At 40.0% G+C, this 22,488-nt stretch overlaps 2 protein-coding genes across 2 annotated transcripts; both read left to right on the top strand.

Moving 5' to 3' along the window:
- Nucleotides 1-1,294: 1,294 nt before the first annotated feature.
- On the top strand, nt 1,295-8,100 carry fut9a (fucosyltransferase 9a). The gene is made up of 3 exons (XM_067614728.1): nt 1,295-1,866; nt 3,713-3,953; nt 4,238-8,100. Exon 3 carries the CDS (start codon nt 4,246-4,248, stop codon nt 5,326-5,328), a length of 1,083 nt encoding a protein of 360 aa, XP_067470829.1. The 5' UTR covers nt 1,295-1,866; nt 3,713-3,953; nt 4,238-4,245; the 3' UTR covers nt 5,329-8,100.
- Nucleotides 8,101-13,721: 5,621 nt separating this feature from the next.
- Nucleotides 13,722-22,198, top strand: fhl5 (four and a half LIM domains 5). The gene is made up of 6 exons (XM_067613780.1): nt 13,722-13,806; nt 14,008-14,188; nt 14,387-14,561; nt 20,670-20,839; nt 21,011-21,197; nt 21,347-22,198. Exons 2-6 carry the CDS (start codon nt 14,027-14,029, stop codon nt 21,496-21,498), a joined length of 846 nt encoding a protein of 281 aa, XP_067469881.1. The 5' UTR covers nt 13,722-13,806; nt 14,008-14,026; the 3' UTR covers nt 21,499-22,198.
- The last annotated feature ends 290 nt before the right edge of the window (nt 22,199-22,488 follow it).

Below are 22,488 nucleotides of genomic sequence, written 5' to 3'. Positions count from 1 at the left end.
ACTTTCTCTTCCAGCAACACAAAGCACCAACATACATTTTGATATTTGAAAGGCCTGTTAGCCTGAAATCTTGAAATGAATCATAGTGATGCAAACAGCAGAGAGATGACCAGACAGCAGAGGGTAAAATCAAAGTTACTTTAATCCGTGGAATAGTTCTTGTTAAAAACCTGTCACCATGGTACATATCTGATACATGTGTGCGTCAAAGTGGCATGTGTCTGTCTATATGTGTCACTTGAAGAAACATGAACACCCCCCTGACTGTTATGAGATTAAGATGCAGAGCTTACATCACTTTAATTGGCAGAAACAGAAGTGTATTTAAAGGGGCATGAGTATTATTTTTCTTGTCATGAATACTTCTCAGTAGGCTCAGGCTTTTTTGCAAATTTTAAACAGGAAGTCTGCATTACAGGCTGGGGGCGTGGATTTTGCGAGATGTGTGCATTTCTGAGGCAGAGACACCATTCAGTTGCATCATGGGAATTGTAGGATGTAATTTTTTTTGGAGCTTGACTGAAAGATAGTAAAAGTCAGGATATCTCGGTCTCTGCAGCTTAAATTTCGACCATTCTTTTTCTTTTAGAGTGCACCTTTGGAGTCCCCTTCCACACAAAAATATGTTTTTCTTCTTGTTCCTACAGCTGGATGTTTGAGCAGAGTTTGACACTGGAAAGATGTTTTCACATTCATCTACTGAAAGTGAAAATTTCCTCTGTGCTCACTGAAAATCAAATTTTAAAGGGTGGGCCTATAAGCATGATTTGTGGCATCACAGCTAGTTTGGAAACCAATCCTGGTCCAGTATGCAAGTTACACAAGTGTGATGTGGAAACTTGAAGCCTGAGAACACTGAGAATGGACTTTTCAGTGAAGAAAGACACAACTTGTCTCCATCAATTAAACTTCAATTAAAATCAATACATTTTTAATGAGGGAGAAGTGTTTTAAGGATTTTAACTTGGTAAAAAAACATACACAAACATTATTGTTCCAATAGACTACTTTTATATATCTTAATACATGTATGGAGGGGATATTTAAAGGATTATTTAGTGTAATGAGCTAATCACTCCTGATGTTTAAGGTGTAATAGTGCACATAACCACATTTGTTATTTGTAGTATCTTTTCATATAAATTACATGAAAACCTAGTCAAATTTAGCACAAGATTTTATTGCATTATCACTAACTGGTTGTATTTGGTTTGCCACTACATCCCTTGAAAGGAAGTCCTGTATAACAGACCTGCCATTGTTTTTGACGATACAGGCGAAAGTACCGATCCGCGTTTCCGCTGAGCAGCAACACCTGTTTATTCAAATAGGTACCATATGAGTGGATAATTAAAGTCTAATATGGTCTAGAGCTGATTCTCAGCAGCATCCCACTCACGCTGGAGCTCCACCACAGCCCGCAGCTGCAGTGACGGTAAACAGAGCAAAGGTAGCGCATGGGCAGCCAGCAGGGAATTATTCCACATCGCATCACATCCCTGAGCATACATGGCGTCCCCACACACCGAGCCATGATTTTAGTGTGCAGGCTGAGGGAGTAGCCACCAATATTTATTTTTTTAAATTATTATTTTATTTTATTTATTTCTCATTCGCAGCCATCATCCTTTGCGTCGGTGTGCAGCAGAGGGGGGAAAATTCAGCGCACATTGCTACAGTAGATATCATTTTCGAAATCAGAAAACGATGGATGTGGGCTCATCCGGATCCACTCCTGCGTATACGGCGGACGGTTTTTTATTCCAGCCGCATCCACATCTTCCGTATGTTGCAAGGTGTCTTTGAAAAGGGACCTCTGGAGGAAATGAGAAGAAAGGTCTATTTTGACTCACGCCTGTCGAGATGGTGAGTGAAATGCATTGCTATTTTTTTTTTATCCCTGCACCCCATGGCTGAGCAACGATACCTGGTTTAGACTGCGAATCCTCGCCAGCTAATTAGAAATGATCTCCACAGAAAGATGTCACAGCAAATCACTGACTGGTGCTTTCCAACGTAGCATTGTTACATTTTTAATACACTGGACAGTTTATACTTTATGTGACCACAAAGGTTTTTTTTTCTCCAATCGACACATGTGACTTGTATTTCAAGTCTTAGATTGCGCTCCTGGCTGTGTTTGCAGGACAAATACTGTTCATTTTTCAGCACCATAACACCACGCTATTATTTATATTCTGCGCGTTTTTGGTGCGCAAAGGGGTGTAGTGTTTGGCAACACATGAAATATCCCAGCGATTCTCCAATATTCTCGTCAACTTCAATGCAGTGTCACGCCGAAAGACAACCATCAAAAAAAAAAAAAACAGCGGCTCGTCTGTAGCATCACGTTTTAAAATGACCTTCAGTCCTCGGTGGCTGGAAATTAATTTTCACCTGGGATGGAGTGTCCTTTTACAATCAGTGCAAACGGCCTTCCTGGCAGAATACACATCAAAGTGCAAATCTGAAAGAGAATAATAAAAATGCGGGGCATGGACGCTTTCCACTTGCCCTTTAGCCTACCTGTTACTAAAACCACATTAGGGATTTGATGCATCTCTGTGAGTGGTGCTACCAAAATCTGCTTGTGTTTTTTTTTTTCATCCTCTCTCCACTATTTTCAAAGGTAGCCCGCTGCAGACTACTCACCCATGCGGTGCTCTTACCATGTCCCAAATACATCACAATGCATTTGACAAAACCCTAGCTATCTTATTTAAAACCTGAATGAATGATTGAACTGCGATGTCTCACTCTGGTCTCTTTTTGTTGGTGTAGAGATAGAAATAAGAGAGGAAAAGCCATACTGTATTACCCCCTCATATTAAATACTCTGACCTCAGCACCATCACCATGGAGACACTATAACTTTACCTGCACACTGTTCATTTAATAAGCCTGTTTTTTTTTTTTATCTCGGCACTACACTTCAGCCTCTTTGAATCTATACTGTGTTTTCATCCTTGACACAAACTGTAGATGTGGGGGTATGCATGTGCTGCATCCTCTGTAAAGCAAAGAGCTTATCACTGCTGCTGACAGAAAGCGTGTTCCGGCAGTGTAAGAGGATTTGCCTACATGAAAATGTATTGATATTGCAAGCTTTTAAAAGGAGTTACACTCATCTGGCCCTGGTTCATGTGGTCTTTGGGTGCAGATCTGGGGACCTAAGTCGCAGATGATGGTATGGATGGAAGAGATAATGGGACACTGTCATACTTAAGGACAATATTGTTTTCTATATGTCGCACTGAATGGATGATATAAGGACAATATGTGTGTATGAGCTGCTTCTATGCTTGCTTGTATGGCCTCTTTATGCAACATGCAGGTGTGTCAAGCCCCCAAGAGCTGGAGAGTCAGGGGGCCTTTCTACTCTCCTCAGCCTTAAGATGGCAGCATTCTCTTACAATACATAGTGGATGCCAAAAACTAATAACATCTGGAAACTTAGTCCATGCTTAACTGGCAATTTTTGAAATAAGATGCATGATTAACTGTCCGTTTTGATTATGATTAACTTCAGTGTTTTTGGTTTATTTTCCAGCTTAATTGAAAATATTGGTTTGTGGAGATAAAGCTGCAATTTAATTGCATATAACCTTCAATATAACCTGCATGTTTTTTTCCCTGTGGTGATGTTATGTTTCTTTTACTCCCTTCTAGCCTAATTGATTCTCTCTGATTCTCTTTCTCTGCTCGTGTAAAGGAGGCATCATTAAGAAGACCTGTACATTTGAGATCAAACACACTTCATTAGATCATTAGGGATCGTTATTATTCTGTGTAAGAGCAAAGAGGCATCGCTGTGACCTGCAGGATTTTTTTTCTATGAGCACTGAATCACAAAGAAGATTGATCCCACAGTCGACCCAATGTAGGAACTGCTCCCTCCGATTCCCACAACCTCTACTCTTGCTTGGATTTCAGCATTCAGTCAAATCCACCAGGTTTGTACTATAATTTTCCCAAGGAGGCAACACATTTGTCTTTATCAGTGATCCAAAGTATTGTGTGCCTCAAGCATAGCAGGGTGTGTACTCAGATTGTAGCAAGAACAGGTTTATGGTGTTCATGTGCAGATGCTCACAAACCAACTGTACTTAATTGAGGCGCAAATGATGTTTAGAGTTGATGGGCAGGACCTTAACACAATTAGATGATTTGTCTGCATCCTGTTGAACTGATCTGAATCATGACTTTCATGGCTTTTTCTTTGGTTTGCCCTTTTCAGGACAGAGTATGACATCTGCACCTGTTCACAGAATCCTACGACCCCTTCTGCTCGGCACTTTCATACTGGGATGCTTTGTGACTCTGTTTTTGATGTATTTTAAACCATCCACCAGCTGGTTATCAGGTCCTGTAGAGTCAACAGTATCCACAGACCGGGTCAAGAACCTCTTCTCCACCAAGAGCGATAAAAACGTGACCACCGTGCTGATCTGGCTCTGGCCCTTCGGACAAACCTACGACCTAAGTGTCTGCAGCTCTCTCTTCAACATCGAAGGCTGCTTCATCACAGCAGACAGGAACCTCTACAACAAGTCGGATGGGGTTGTCATCCATCACAGAGACATCAGCACTGACCTCTCCAACCTGCCGCCGCTCCAGCGACCATCCTTCCAGAAGTGGATATGGATGAATTTGGAGTCCCCATCGCACTCCTCCCAGCTGCCTGGGATCGAGAATCTGTTCAATCTGACTCTCAATTACCGTCAGGATGCTGACATTGAAGTGCCTTATGGGTCCATCGTAGCAGCGGAGGGCGAGGAGGACTTCGTCCCACCCAGCAAAAACAAGCTGATCTGCTGGATTGTGAGCAACTGGAACCAGGACCACGTGCGGGTGAAATACTACAATGAGCTGTACAAACACATTGAGGTTCACGCATATGGACAAGCCTTTGGGGAGTATATCTCTGACCAAGACTACTTCCCCACCATTGCCAGCTGTAAGTTCTACCTGGCATTTGAGAACTCCATCCACAAGGACTACATTACTGAAAAACTCTACAACCCACTCTCTGTGGGGACAGTGCCAGTGGTTCTCGGCCCGGCCAGGCAGAACTACGAGAACTTTATCCAGGGAGACGCCTTCATCCACGTGGACGACTTCACCTCGCCCAAGGAGTTGGCTGATTACCTGCTGCTCCTGGACAAAAATGAGGAAATGTACCTCAGGTACTTTGACTGGCGGCGGCACTTCAAAGTAAAGAAGGCCTATTTCTGGGCAGAGCACACATGCCTGGCTTGTGATTACTTGCGTAGGCACAAGGAGTACAAGGCATTCAATAACCTTGACAAGTGGTACTGGGGCGGATAGTGATTTGAAGGGCTATGCAGTGCTTATTTTGTTGTTGAAGGCAGTGCTTTAGATTTTTGTCCTTCGGTTAACATGAAGGTTCATTACTGTTCTGTCCAGAGCTCCCGAATGATGTTTTTTTTTATTGGTTCAGTGGTCCAGTGACACATCCATCTTGTTTTTACTTTGTCTTTTTTTTTTCTGCAAGCCAATTTTGCTAAGCCTTAATTTACTTTTACGTTATTCATTTATAATTTTTTATTTATTTTCATAAGAATTACAAATGCACTCAATTTTTTTATTGCTCTTTCAACCCATGTTTTGCTTAACATTTTGCTGCTAATTATGTTTGTATTTTTAGTATGAATGCTTGATTGTATGGATGTACTTTTACAATGGACAACATTCACGATGCAAGGGTGTTGTTTTTTTTCTTTTAAATATCACACATTTATGTCTCTTTTTTTTTTTTTTGAAGTGGCACACAGTGGACATTGAAGTAGTTTTTCGCTGCAAAAGGGAGACTGGCACAAAAGTGAAAAATATTTATGTAATATTTATTCAAGTGAGGCATTATATGATAAAAAACAATCTCATCTGTGCTAGTGATGCAGTCACCTATGCAGTGTTTACTGAACTCTAATGTGAAAGTAGTTCAATTGTGTCATGTACATATTGTGTATTTTTGGGATTATGTAGCTGTCATTTTTTTCCATATTTTTGTAAATCTGCATTTGCACTGCTAATCCACACGTTACCTACTGTATCTTTACATATGTACAGTATGACAGACGGACATCGTGTTATGTGGTTGTAGATGGCATATGGTGATCATTACCCCAGCAGTCTCCGACAGCAGATGTGACTCTGCTCCGTGAGAGGGAGGTTACTATTTTAATCATATTGTGAATTGTTCATTGTCACATGTGATGTGTCACAGTGCAGTTGGATCCTGTGTGGATAATGATAGTACAGTACAGAGCCATTGTACTGCAATATGAAACTCCCCCAGGCCTCATTATGTTGCATTCTGATTTTATCTACAAAAGTCGGTAATATATAATTGATTACAGTGATGATTAAGAGCACAACATTAATATATTACTGAATTGTTTCTTTTTGCTGTTGTCTGTGTATACTGTACTCTCATCCCACGAGGTGACCATAAATACTTACACTGATATCTTCAGCTATTTCAAGCGGATGTTATCAACAAGGTGAAGTGAGTGAGAATTGGGATGATATCGGATCAGATGAGATCTGCCCACATTTGGGACTTGTTTAGAAAAAATGTGAAAGGATTGCTGTAGGATCATTCATTTTTCTGTCTTTGACTCATCATATGTTGTTTTGGGAGTTGGACGTTGCATGTGAAAGATGTTTTTCAGGATTTTTGTTTAAACTCCTGTTTACAGTTGTGTGGCTTGCTTGCCAACTACTACACCACTTAAGATCACACTATAAAAAGACAGTTCTTCATCTGTAGATATCGCATCACTTTTAAATGTTGTCAGAACAGCTAATCCACTGAACAATGCGTCTCAACAGCACTCAGCAGCTATGGACATGATGGTTACGTTTTCACAGACAGTACTGTGCAAAACCATGTCAACATTTTATGCAAGATGAGCCGGCGGCTTCTTGGTCAAAGTACTCAAACATGTTTCAGGTTATTATCATTTTGATATTCCTCCACTGTCAAAGGGAGCATTGATGTAAATTAGGATGAATTGAATTATTATTTTTCTTATGGAGTATGGTTCCAATTGCCATAGTGAGACCTGTATATAAACATTGTAGTGAAATGAATCATCTGGATCAATCCAGCCCACTAACACAGATCATTCCTGTGGGTGTGTTCAACAATGTTCACATTTATGGGGCAAAGAAACAATGTGCTGTATATATTTTTAATGTTCAAATCTCTTTATAACATGCAAGTGTTGTCAGGCTGCCTTTGTAAGTAATGTTGGTGCTTCAAGAAACTGTAAATCAAAGCAAAAGGAGAGAAACACTTGAAAAGGATAATCAGCATCAAGGATAATGGTTTTTAGTGTTGTGAGGTGGATGTTTTCATCAAGGGGGGTAATTTTACACCCAAAAAGACTTTTTCAATTTTTTTGACTGGGCAGTAATAATGTTGGCATGACCTAATTGAAAAAGTTGTGCCAAAACACAGCAGAGATATAGCACTTTTATTTGTGTGGAGTTGTGTGACTCACTGTGCTGGTGGCTGTCTTAGATGAAGCTATTGTGAGTTCAGAAACTTGTCACCCATGAACTCGCCTGTCCCACAAATTAACTATGAAACTGCCATTCATGGTTTCATATTGTACAGTCCAATTTCATGTATGAAAACAAAGGTTTCTTGTCCAATGTGGTTGGTGACTTTAAGAAACAAAAGATTTTTTTTGTGTGTGTTGTCTGTCTCTTTTTTTTGCACAAAAACAAATATGAGAGGCTGAGGCTTCTCTGTCCCCACTCTGAGTGTGTGACTGTGTCACAGCACCAGAGAGTGAATCAGGATGTCTCTGGATACTGTCTGACCTGGCACTGATATTGCTCAAACCCTTAAAAACACTGTATACCGAGTAGGATGAAATCCTCATGTGTGGTTGAACATGAAGATCTCTCCAGGAATGCTCATTTTCTGCCAGTTCACTGAAATAACCAGTGAGTCAATCAGCTCAAGTTTTTTGCCAAATCATTGTGTTTTGCCAAATGTTGTGTTTTAACTGTAGATGTCTGATAGTGTCAAAGAAAATAAAGATATGGACAAATGAGCAAATGTGAGTGAAGCATACAGCACTTTCTTATAAAGGGACATTTAATGAAGCATTTGATTAGTTATTTTTTGAAATAATCTAAATCATTTTTCCAACAAAAAAGATTCTGTTTTCACTTTCTACCCTTAAAGAGGCTATATGTTTAGATTAATTTATCAAATGACAATGTGTAATGTGAGAGTTGTAGCTGGTAGTGAAGAACCTACAGAGAAAGATCACCCTACTCTGCATCTCCCCTCTGCATGACCGAGCTTTATAGCAAGTCTCGGCTCATTGTTGCGCTTTTTTGGTTGATGGAGACCAAAAACAGAGCAAAAAGAGAGAGAATATTCTTAAATACTTACTCCCTAGGTAGTAATAAACATGACTCCAAATGAATGATAATGTTGGTCCATAACGGATGGATGTTCAAATTTGCTAATAAGTTTGTCATATCAACTTGAAAGGTTATGATATAACTATGTCCACAACTTAAATCAGTCATTGCAGTTTTAAAGGATCAGGAAATACACTTATTCACTTTCTTGCTGAGAGCTGATACTACGCTTATGTTTATACAGTAAACATGAAGCTACAGCCAGCAGATGGTTAGCTTACCTAACTTTAGCATAAAGATTTAAAACAGGGGGAAACCGCTAGCGTGGCTCTGTCTGCAGCTCCTGTAAGGCTCACTAATTGACACATTATATCTCTTTCATTGAGGGACTACAAAAGTGTAAAAAGCACTGAAAAGCACCAACGGTCCAGGTCAGGACCGGTCAGCTTGCGATGAAATTTAGTTTCTGGTCTGTATTAAATTGTTATTTAGTCCGGATCCAGATCAGAGTTTGCCTATTGAGTATGTATTATATAGGGAGTAGTGAATGAGTGAACGAGGGTGTGATTTTGGACACATAACTCCCCGAAAAATGGTGAATTATATATTTTTTTTCACTTTGGTTTTTATACGGCTGAAACAATTGAGATATAACACATTAATTAGTGAATTTTAGAGTTGCAGAGTCAGATTTCATTACCTTCGGACAGAGCTAGGCCAGCTGATCACCTCTGTTTCCTGTCTCTATGCTAAGTTAAGCTGAGCATCTGCTGGCTGTAGCTATTTACCATACAGACATGACAGTGGTATTGGGAGTGGTATTCTCTCATCTAACTCAAGTGCATTTCCCAAAATTTCAAACTATTCCTTTACATTTAAGTATTTCCGTCATTTAACTTATTATATGAAGCCTATATGAAAGTTTGAGTTTTTCAGGTTGGACAAAGTGAGTTGTTTGCAATGCATTTTACATGATGCCACCTAATATAGTGCTCTTGCATCTATATCAAATGTAATTTCCACAGTTGTTGCCCACACTGTCATACAGTGCCATGCAATGCAGGCGGAGGTATAAATAGCAATCCAAAAGCCTTGATAAGTGATTGATGAGAACGAGGAGACTGTGTTGTGGTGGTTACGCCACGATCCTTCATCTGTTGTTAGTTACCCCATATCCTCGCTAGCACTCTGGTATTTGCAGTCGTCTTCTACACCACGCAGAGATGACACATCTTTGTCAACTGACTACGCTTAACACTGCAGGTCAAAGTGTGTGAAAAGTGTGTGTTGCTGGGATCAGTGGTGTGAATAATCCATTGATGTCAGTTGGGGATTAATGTGAAAGTTCAGGTGGCACTGGGGGGGATTGTCCCTCCAGTTTACAGAACTCAAGAAAGTGTCACTGAGGAGGGTATTGTCATCAGCCCAAGGTTTCACATCTGCTTGGTTAAATACACAAGACAAAATGTCACTATAGATTGCATCTATTGTAGCTACGCATCTCAAAGGAGCTATAATAATAATAACAATGGATCAAACTATATGTGGAATGTGAAAGGTGTCTCTTGTGAGGAAGCTTTTCAATGTCTTTCAGCAAATGGTATTCAATTGACAACTTTACTGTTTTGGTTCATTCTTACTGCTCTTGTATAGCATCACTTTCAGCAGCAGCCCACTACTTGCCCTGCACCAGATGGCAGACAAAGTTAGTGAGCAACATAGAGCAGCATTTAGTGGCTAAAGAGTTAGATATTTGTTGTTGGTGGAGACCAAAAACAAGCTAAAAGAAGAGCGAATACTGGACGTATTCACCAGGACACAACTCTGAATTAATGCTAATGCTGCTCATATGGCTAACACATTCACCATGTGAATGAAGAGGATAATATGTCGGAATTATTTTTCACAGTTTGTTTCTGCTGCCTGTAAGTGGCCAACATATCAGTTAAATTCAAGATAAAACAAATTCTGCAAAAAAAAAAAAAGTGTTGAAATGTCAGTGTCATCAAACATTTTACCATTTACCTTCTCTCTATTTAAATTCTACATTTTGAATCCTAGTAGACAATTTTATATTACATTCCCATCATACTGATGACTGTTGGGCTTTTTGGATCCATCTGAGAATCTGGATCCAACAAAAAACTTAAGTGTGTCAATTTGTGTTGCACTATTTGTGTAATGGGAAGTATTTCAGCACAAGGCACTGAGAAAACAGTGGCAAAGTGTTCTTGTCACAGCTGAGGCTTAAAGCTGGAGAAAAAAGGACGTCTTCTACGTTGGTTCAGAAGCTGTCTGAAGTGTACTAAACACACTTTCCTCTGTAACTGATATGTTAGCATTTCAGGGTTTTTTCTTTTTTCATTTCAAATGCTATCTCTGTCTTACAGGCTGTGAATAATTGATCAAAATGCTAGCTGTAAAGTCCTTAAAAGATGATGTTCTCAATAACAAACCTGTACTCTGTGATCTGTACTGTAATCAGCAGCTTTGTCTTCACAGTTAATCCAAATACCCCAAAATCTGTGGGTTAGGAGGATGGGACAGAAGAGAGGAGCATTTTAATGGTTTGTGCATTCCGAGGAGGAGACAACTTTCTCTCCTATTTAGCAGCAGAGATCATATGTCTGGCTCTGCGACAGGTCTTGTCACCCACTCATACCATGACTCATTTTGGTGAGAACTGTGGAGGGGAGGGGGGCAGAGTTAGTGGAGGCATTACCCAGGCACTCACAGGGCCTCCCTGAAGGGGTGTAAGGTTTTGCGAGATTGTAGACTTAGTAGATTGTATCTGCTCGCCCCCCCACCCCGCAACCCCCTATGTGGCTATCCTGTTCAGTCGAAAACGTTCGTTGAAAGCAAGCTCTCCACGTCGCAGAAGAGTGCAGAGGCCTGCTCAAAGGGCCAGGTTTGTGTGAGTCCTCTTATTAACTTCTAGAGCCGCCCCTCATCTCAACCTAATGGATACCACTTATGCTGTCATCACCATGCCAACCAGCTGTCAACTCTGGTGCGGCGAGCCTTTTGTGCTTCAGAGAGATGCAACTGTGTCGCGTTGATCTGTCTCAGTCTACAACAAGTCACCACCTCAAAGGAGCCAACAAAGTAAATGCTTCTCTTCTTCTCTGAGATCATTTGATTAAGGGGGAAAAAACAGCCAGTGACACCTGATTGTAAAGACTGAATACATTAAGATAAGAGGACACCCAAGGCCAGGTCAAATAAAGGCCTATTTATTGGGGCTAGACAGACCGCATACAAAATCTGTTGGCAGCTGCTCACTAGTTGAATTCAGAGGATTAAGCAGGCAAAGGAGTATGCAAGATCAGCAAGCTTTTTGCTCCGCAGAGTTGGCACAGTCTGGTGTAGAAGTTAATAATCCAAGAGACAAAGACCAGCACCTGTTATCTATGTTACAAATCAAAGCCTTTATGTTAAAATTACAAACATGCATGCACCAAAGCAGATTATACGCTGACAATATACAGTACAATAATCTCTGCTTTAACATCCAGTGAATAATGCTGCCTGTTGACATGCAATTTGTTTATAATGACTTTCATATTATGCCGACACACTCGAGAGATGAGAGTTTTTGTTTGCTGAGGGAATATAGGTCACCTCCACCCTGGCTTGATGTCACATGATGACAGACATACTGTGCAGCAGCCACCAATGCAACAAAGATTAGAAGCTTTTGAGAGGCAATGACTATATTTGTCCTACTGTTGGTTCTGGGTTTATTTAAGGTCTGCAAGGCTTTGTGATTCTCAGTCGCTGTTCTGGACACCAGCAGGGAGTAAGGATACAATAGAGTACTAATTTAATTCAGAGTCAGTGTAATCCAGTGGATCCACCCACTTAGAAATAAGTAGAACCTGAAGGCTGGCATGACTTCAAATCAGAAACATGTTGTACACCTGAATTCCTGACATGGTATGGTTATTTTGTGCTGAAAGCCTTACATAACATGCATCTTGTAAGGTCAAAAATAACATGGCATTGCATTATCCCTCAGAGGTTTGTATTGTAGATACACACCTACATACACCACAGACTGTGTTCCAACATTATGGGCTGATCCAAAAATGGATTACATCTCATTTATCTATTACCAGAGTGTAATCCAAGATGAATTTCTTTAAGGAAAAGAAGTGAAGTAAATGTTGAGTGAAGACAGAGGGGAAGAGAGCTCATCTCGACATTCCTTTCAGCCTCATCCCTGTTACTGACCTTCCTGTGTGTGTGTGTGTGTGTGTGTGTGTGTGTGTATTCGAGGGATTAGGCCTGTGGGCTGGGCTGGTGGTCTTCCCAGGCTATTTTTATGAAGATGTCCGCCCCCTGATCCTTTTGGAAAAATGATATGAGCACATGTTCCAAGATTCAAATGTAATTAGTCAACTGTCAATCATAGATGCTGGAGACATGGAGAATGAGGATTTTTGCGGTTTTTTATGACATGCACTTTTGACAGCTGCCACTGTGCATTTACTTGGTATAGCTGATTGAGGCAAGAATACACCTAGACAAACAAGAGGAACTTGAATTATCACCACACCTAGTGAGCTTTTGTCCCACAGAAACACACTAAGAATGGGTTTCTAATGAACTTACCACAGTATCACTATCAGCAGGACGGTCACCATCAAACTGTCATTTCTGCTCCTCCTCCTTTATTTAGCTGTCGATGGATTGAACATCCACAGGCCTGCAGCTTCCCCCTTCTGAAGTGCTGCCAAGGCGCTCTCAATAGCCACTGAGAGGTCCTGGCAATATAGTTCAGTACCTGGCATCCACAAAGCTGCTGGCACCTACCTCTCATAAGCCATCTGCAACTGCTTGTGTGTGTAGCAGGCACTGACAAAGGCCACAAGTGTGTCCAGACACGTCACAGCATTCAAATGGTAAACTATCGCTACAGTGGAACCAATTTCCAAACTTATATTAGTGCATGAAGGAGAAAAGATTTTGCATCTTTAGGCTCAAAGGCTTTAGCTTTTTTCACTGAAGTATATTCATGTGAAATTGATGGACATCAGACATGGCACTGACATTAACTGCACAGTAGTCTATCATGTCTGCCTTCTTTCCCTAAAGTGCATTTCTTATTGCTTTTCTGCATTTCTGGGATAAAGCAACACTGATTAAGTCAGTTCAAAGGCTTAGTGATCTCTGCACCATCAGCTCCCTTAAAAGGTGCAGAATGATGCAGTGGAGCATGTTCATTCTCCCCAGAGATTACTGTTAATAAGACGGCCAGTATTTATAGAAGAGCCCCCCCAGTGGATACCCTAATCCATGCCTCACCCCTTTTCATCCCGGCCCCATCACTGTGCCTGGACCGCTCGCTCTGTGCAGCCCCCAGCTCAGCCTCATCTTCGCGACATATCAACTGAGGTAGAGAGACTTTTTGCTTCTTTAATACGACACTGCTTTTTTCCCAGATTCTTTATAGAGAAGGGGAAAAAAATTGTGTGGCCTCTTAACGTGGTTGATGAGAAAGGGAAGAGATTGCCTGGACATTTAGAGGGCATTTTTCATCTCTTCTATTCTTCTTTATTGTCCAGTTTTCCTCCTCCTGCTCTCTTTGACCTGCAGCTAAGAAAGGCAAACAACAATGTCCAGCAGCGAGCATTTCAACTGCCATTACTGCAAAGACTCCCTGCTGGGGAAGAAGTACATAATGAAAGAGGACACGCAGTATTGCACTAAGTGCTATGAAAACCTGTTCGCTAACTGCTGTGAGGGCTGCTCTTCATCAATTGGCTGTAACTGCAAGGTAAGGAAGCAACAGTGATGCTCTGTGAGTAATAGTTTTGAAGTCAGTAATGTTTGAAAAAAAAATGTTATGTTTATGTATGTAATGGATATGTACTCATTATTTCTACTGGAGTTATTCTTGCATGCTTCTATCCATGCATGTTGTACACACTATTATGCCCACAAGTGCAATAAATACTGTCCTAAATGTTGACAGGACCTGTCCTATAAGGATCGCCATTGGCATGAGCAGTGCTTCAAGTGTGCCAAGTGTAGCCGCTCTCTGGTGGAAAAGGCCTTTGCAGCCAAGGACGATCAGTTGCTCTGCACGGAGTGCTACGCCCTTGATTACTCCTCCAAGTGTACCACCTGCAAGAAAACCATCATGCCAGGTATACGCTGCGAGGATGATAATGATGATGAATAGGGCTTGACAATATCACCTAATATCTATTTGCTGATACACTGTCATATTTATCTTGATCACATATGTAATGTAATACATGCCTGCCTCTGACAGGCAAATCCTTTTTGATTAATTATTTTATTACAAATCATAAACTTGATGTTATGTTTCTAATTGAAATATGGTTGGATGAAAACAACAGAGCAGCAGCTCTTATTGAGTCCTCACCCCCTAACTTTAACTTTCTGGATGTAGTTAGAGCAGGAAGAAGAGGAGGTGGAATAGCCGTTATATTCAAAGATGTTTTCTTGTGTAAACAGATATCATTTAGTACATCTAAGTCCTTTGAATATCTCTCTGTTATATTAAATAGCAGTGCTAAAACTGTTCTATTAAATATCTATAGGCCACCGAAATATTCCACTACATTTTTGATGACTTGGCTTACCATTATTGTTACTGACTTTGACAGTGTAATTATTACTGGTGATTTTAATATTCACGTTGATAATCCAAATGACAAGAATGCTTTGGACTCTGTCAGCATGTAAAAGAGCCCATTCACAACAAAGGACCTGGTTATCTCCAAATGTCTTAATATTTCCACTGTCATGGTCCTTGATGCTGGTTTACTGGACCATTCCTATGGTTTAGTTTCATATGACTGTCATAGTGGACACATGCACTAGGTCTGAAACAGTCAAAAAACCATTTATCAATGGATACGGTAACGTAGCATTTTCTCAGGCAATCTCCATGATACCCTCCTCTCTGTCAATGTCAGTGGATGACCTTCTGGACCATTTTAATTCCAAAATCTTAAATGTCACTGATGAAATTGCACCAGTTAGAATTAAAGTCACCTCTGATAAGCAAAAGGCACCGTGGAGGAACACCCCACAGGCCAAACTTCAAAAAGAGTGTGTCGAAAAGCAGAGCGTAAATGGCGAAAAACTTAACTCCAAATTCACTATGATCTCTACAAAAAGAGTCTCCACAATTACCCAGTAGAGCTGAAAGACAATCTTACTTATCTCTGATAATTAATTCAGAGAATAATAATGCATGCAGACTGTTTGCCACTGTGGATAAACTCCTCCTAAAATGCCTCCTGAATTCCATTCTACAAAGTTGTGTAATGACTTTGCCTCTTTTTTCACAGAAAAAATTTGAAAAATTAGGCAAACTATCAGTGCTTCCTCACTTAATATAAACAACACGCCTAAGCAACCAACCAGAACTAATCTAGTAAAAATGAAAAAAAAGGTTTGTATTTGCCTGGCAAAAGATGAATTACAAATAGTCAACAGTTCACTGCTTTTAGGCGTTCCCCGAATCCTTGAAAACTGCGGTAATCTGGATGCATCAGTACTGAACAACTAAAGGCCCATATCAAAGCTGCCAGTTATCAGTAAAATTATTGAGAAAGTTGTCCTTAATAACTTTCTGGCAGTAAATAACTACCTTGACATTTTCCAGTCTGGATTTAGGCCCCACTACAGTACCGAGACTGCTTATATCAAAGTTCAGAAGGACATTAATCTCAGCATTGATCCCAGTGAAGTCTCTTCCTTTCCGTCCTTGTGTTATTAGGCCTTACTGCTGCATTTGATACAGTTGATCACAGTATATTAATAGACAGACTTAAACACTGGCTTAGTCTCTCTAACATGGTTCTGAATTTGATCAAGTCCTGCCTTCAAGACAGAGACTATGTTGTATCTATTGGTAGCTATACATCAGAGCGTTTCCCAACAACATTTAGAGTGCCGCAAGGGTAGATTCTTGGACCACTGTTATTTAATCTCTACAAGCTCCCATTAGCTGAAATTATTCAAAACTTTAAGGTTTCTTATCACACATACGCAGATGACGTTTTCTGAGTACTTTAGGGACTTCTCCAGGTTGTCTTAAAAATTGAGATTTAATTAACTTTCAATTTGAAAATTTTGTATGATACGATCAAAAGCTTCAGAACAGCTGATACATCGATCTTCTGGTGAGATTCTGTTATCAAAAACAAGAAGTTTATATATATAATATAATAACTAAAACTGCAAGCAGTGATGAACGGGCCCTCGCACTTTAGTCATCTTGGAGGGAGCAGCAGGTGTGGTACCGCTACTGTAGATCTATTTACACAGCTCTTAATTTTCAGGATAATCGGAAACTGTTTCAGTGGGTAAAATATACTGTATATGCAGACACTGAAGACAGTCATAAGTTTCTCACTGCAAGGTGAAGTCACGCTTCACGTTTCTCACGCTTTAACCATACTACATTTTTCAAACCACAACCACTGTGGTAAAAAAAAGTACTGTACTCTATTTACACAGCTCTTAAGTTTCAGAATTATCAGAAACTGTTTCAATGGGTAAAATATTATTTCTGGTGTGCAGTATGTGGTGCTGGATATGACTTATTAGAAAATGTGTATAATTTGATGAACTACATATCATTTAGGCCTCAATTCCTGTTGCACGTAGGCAATACTACATAAGTGACATTTTAATGCAGCAATACATTTGCCAGAGAGCAACTGACATGGATATACATTTACATGAATATTGGACATTGCATTTAGGAGATAACTATCGCTTCTTGGGTCCACTATGTGGCGCTAGAGAACATCCACTAATTATATGTCATTTTGCTGTATGTCATGTGCAGACCACACCATGTAAATTTCATTACAAAGAAAACTAACAAATATGTCATCATTGAAAAAGGAATAAAAAGTCCTCAGCCAATATACTGTATATGCAGACACTGAGGACAGTCATAAGTTTCTCACTGCAAGGTGAAGTCAGTGATTTGACGTGACATGCATGTTTTTCACACTTTAGCCGTCCTACATTTTTCAAACCACAACCACTGTGGCATTCTATCTCAGCATGAGATGTGAAAGTGGTTGTGGGTATGAATAATTGTCTCAGGGCACATATGCACAGGAAAAAACAATTACAGAGACCAATAACTATTTCAATGTACATATGGACTTGTGAGTTTTCTGTTAAGAATTATTGTCACACCAGATGTTTGATGTGATGCAATTGCACCATTTTAACTATGACTTTTGAGTTGCCACAAAGTGAAATGTGACTTCCTGTTGGACTTAGGGTATGGCTCCAAGAGGCTTTTTGTCTAGAGATGGTACATTTGCCTACCAGATTTCATAAATCTACGTCAAAATTAAAGGTGGGGGATTTGACATTGAAATTTTCTAAGTAGCGCCCTTGAGCCATTTTGCCACACCCATGCCAAAGACCCATATCCGACATCAGGTTATGTGACTTCTGATGCATGTGTAAAGTTTTGTGAGTTTTCGAGCACCCCTAGCACTTCAAAAATTCTAAAAGTAATTAGTGGGCGCTGTTGAGCTGATGTGCCACGCCCCAGCCCAATTGTTATACTAATCGCAATACTTGCTAGTTTGAATATAAGTGCAAAGTTTTGTGAGTTTTCGCACATCCTAAAGGCCTCAAACTTGTGTTCGTAAAATGAAAATTGATGCATGAAATCCAAAATGGCTGAATTCCTAACTGTGGGGGATTCAACTTTGAAATTTCATAGGGGGTGCTATCGAGCCATTTTGCCACACCCATGTCCAAGACCCATAAAACATATAAATGTTCACCACTTCTGACACAGGTGCAAAGTTTCAAAAATTGTGATTAATTTGAACAAAAAACTATAATTCCTTGCATTACAATGGGGCCTTCACACTACTCAGTGCTCAGGCCTTAATAAATAATGGTGTGATGGAGACGCAAAGCTCTGAAAGACTGTCCATCATCCTGAACTTCTGTGAATCCAAAAAAGTACTGTACTCTATTTACACAGCTCTTAAGTTTCAGAATTATCGGAAACTGTTTCAATGGGCAAAATATTATTTCTGGTGTGCAGTGCGTGGTGCTGGACATGACTTATTAGAAAATGTGTATAATTTGATGAACTACATATCATTTAGGCCTCAATTCCTGTTGCACGTAGGCAATACTACATAAGTGACATTTTTAATGCAGCAATACATTTGCCAGAGGGAAACTGACATGGATATACATTTACATGAATATTGGACATTGCATTTAGGAGATAACTATCGCTTCTTGGGTCCACTATGTGGCGCTAGAGAACAACCACTAATTATATGTCATTTTGCTGTATGTCATGTGCAGACCACAGCATGTAAATTTCATGTAAATCGAACTTCTGTCAATCCAAAACAGTTAAAAGAAAACTAACAAATATGTCATCATTGAAAAAAGAATAAAAAGTCCTCAGCCAATATACTGTATATGCAGACACTGAGGACAGTCATAAGTTTCTCACTGCAAGGTGAAGTCAGTGATTGACGTGACATGCATATGTTTTTCACACTTTAGCCGTCCTACATTTTTCAAACCACAACCACTGTGGCATTCTATCTCAGCATGAGATGTGAAAGTGGTTGTGGGTGTGAATAATTGTCTCAGGAAACATATGCACAGGACGAACAATCACAGAGACCAACAACTATTTCAATGTACATATGGACTTGTGAGTTTTCTGTTAAGAATTATTGTCACACCAGATGTTTGATGTGATGCAATTGCACCATTTTAACTACGACTTTTGAGTTGCCACAAAGTGAAATGTGACTTCCTGTTGGACTTAGGGTATGGCTCCAAGAGGCTTTTTGTCTAGAGATTGTACATTGAAATTTTGAGTTGCCACAAAGTGAAATGTGACAAAAAAATATGGGAAAAATATAAGGGTAATCTCCATGGTTGGACATTTTTTCACTCAACAGCAATAATAAAAGTCATTGCTGCAAAATCCGTGACAGTAAAGGTCTAATCTTCACTTTGAGCAGCTACAACCTTTAAACACTGTTTTCATGTTAACACATCAATAATTTCACACAACTATTATTTGAAAGAACTTTTGACATTTAGATTAACTAGGGATGCACGATATTACGGCACATCACACTTTGTTAATGGGTAAAATATTATTTCTGGTGTGTAGTATGTGGCGTTGGAGATGACTTATTAGAAACTGTGTATACATTTGATGAACTATGTGTCATTTAGGCCTCACTTCCTGTTGCACATTGGCAATACTACATAAGTGACATTTTAATGCAGCAATATATTTACCAGATGGCAACTGGCATGGATATACATTTTCATGAATACTGGACATTGCATGTAGGAGATAACTATCACTTCCTGTGTCCACTATGTGACGCTAAAGGACACCCACTAATTATATGTCATGTTGCTGTATATCATATGTAGACCACACATGAGGCTGACTTCCTGTTGCCATGTGGTGGTATGACTATGACTCAATATGAGCATGTCAGTGTGTTCAAGCCTGGACCCTTATCAAATGTGAGAAATCTGGGGCAGATTGGACACAGCCGAGTTACAACAACTTCCTGTTTAATGCCCTAAAGATGTTTTGGGCAAAATTCACTGGCACATCACGCCAAGGGTATTCCATGAAAACTAAAAAGCTTCACAATTTGGAATAGCAAAGGTCTTTAGATCTCACCTACCAAATTTGGAGTCGTTCGAGTTAAATCTCTAGGACGAGTTTCTTAAAGTACAACGCCTGTCAATGGCTTCACTTTACGAAAAAAATGCAAAGTAGATTCAAAATCGCGGACTTCCTCATGGATTTAGGGTATGGCTCCTAGTCTTAAAGTCTGGAGACGGTACATCTGCCTACCAGATTTTTTACATCTATGTCAAATAGGAAGGTGGGGGCTTTAAAGTTGAAATTTTCTAGGGGGCACACTCGAGCCATTTGTCCACACACAAACCCAAACCTGTTGGGCCCCTGGCACTTTCGTGCTCAGGCCCTAATTATGTAATTAATTGTTATATATGCTGAAAAGAAGCCTAACACTCATAGCTATTTAACATAATTCTAAAATATAAAACACTAGACAGCAATGCAATATCTCACTTTCCCTAAATTCTTTCCAAGATTATTAAGATCACTTTGTCCTCTCCCTATAGATAAAACAGGACTATTTTGGGCCGCAGTGTTTCTGTCATAAAGGTACCATATGCTGACTAAGCTGCTCTGTCCCCTGTGCCAGGTTCTCGCAAAATGGAATACAAGGGGAACAGCTGGCATGAGACCTGTTTCCTGTGCCACCGCTGCCAGCAGCCAATAGGAACCAAGTCCTTCATCCCCAAAGATGCTGGCTACTTCTGTGTGTCCTGCTTTGAGAAGCAGTTTTCCTACCAGTGCTGTGCTTGTAAGAAGGTAGGGTTACAGCTGACTATTGTATATGTATTGACTGCTGCAGTAAATCCCCCTGACTGGTATTTTTAATATTACTCACACTGTGGCAGAGTAAAAAAAGGGATGCATAGAAAGAGGAATGTTTATGTTTGTATTTTATTTCACTCTTGTCTGGGTTTCTGTTACCTCTAGGCCATCTCAACAGGTGGAGTAACCTACCAAGACAAGCCCTGGCACCGCGAATGTTTCCTATGCATCGGCTGCAGAAAGCAGCTGTCGGGTCAGCGCTTTACCTCCAGGGAGAACTACCCCTACTGCCTTGAATGCTTCAGCAACCTGTATGCAAAGAAGTGTGTGGGCTGCACAAAGCCTATCACCAGTGAGTCACTGGCTGCCCTCTTACTTTCATTCATTTTGACATGTTTAATGCTTTTATTTGCATTTATGTAGTAACAGTCAGACAAACAAGGTGAAGATCCCACATTAACCTACACATTATGTTAATAAATGGATCTTTGATGTGTTCAGGTCTGGCGGGGGCAAAGTACATTTCCTTTGAGGAGCGCCAGTGGCACAGTGAGTGTTTCAGCTGCATGCAGTGCGCTATGTCGCTGGTAGGACGTGGCTTCCTCACCCAGCGCGACAACATCTTGTGCACCGACTGCGGGAGAGAGAAGTGACCTGTCCACCAAGCGGTCACAGCTTAATCCTCATGACATCAAGAGCTCATATTCTGATACTGATATTGTGGATTCATGAATATTTTTTCTCATCATGGCTGATGTATAAACAATCTCTGAATGTCAAATGCTTATTTTGGTGTTATAAATGACCATTACTTTTCTCACACTGCTCACACACACACACACACGCACACACACACACACACATACAAAACCTGTGATGTTTCCATAAAGATAAATCATGTATCTGAGTTAGGGCAACATATGTGTCATTGTCGATGAATGATTTATTTGTTGTTTTTTTTCTTTATGGCTTTTTGCATAATATATTTTTTGCTGATGATAAAATAATGTTGCAAACATATTAGAGTATATCTTTGGATTTTGGACTGATTAAACACACAAGTAGAAGATGTCACTTTTGGAGCTGGGAAATTAAAATGGGTATTTTCCTCTATTTTCTGAAATTTTATATAAAAATAATCAGCAGAGTAATCAATTACAAAACTACTCAGCCCTTCAACACATTTCCCTCTAATACAAGTTTAACTCTCTTTACATTTCTCCTGAATGCATCTATACTGGTTATGATTGCCTAAATAAAACATGTATTCACGCTGAAGAAACAAGAAATGGTGCATGATTCATGCTTCTCACATGTGAAATACTGTACACACTAAAGGTTGCTCCAATAAAGATCTTGCTAAAAATGAATGTGCATATTACCTCATTCAAGGCCTGCTTTTGCTCATCCTAATATGCCTTATTCTGCTCCAACCAGAAGAGGAGTCTGAAGTTCATATAAAATTCCCTTGTGAGGAGAGCAGACACAAAGTTCAGTGTGACAAATATAGCTGAGGTTTGAAAAGCAGCTCTTTTTTATGACTGTACTATACCCTCTCAGTCACCCTTAAAGCAATCATGCTATAAAACAAACCCCTAGTGTGTTTATGTTGCCTCTTGACCTCATCACACCCAGCTCATTCA

The sequence above is a fragment of the Thunnus thynnus genome, chromosome 16 (assembly GCF_963924715.1).
Source record: "Thunnus thynnus chromosome 16, fThuThy2.1, whole genome shotgun sequence".
Lineage (NCBI taxonomy): Eukaryota > Metazoa > Chordata > Actinopteri > Scombriformes > Scombridae > Thunnus > Thunnus thynnus.
This window is presented reverse-complemented; position numbering and strand designations above follow the sequence as displayed.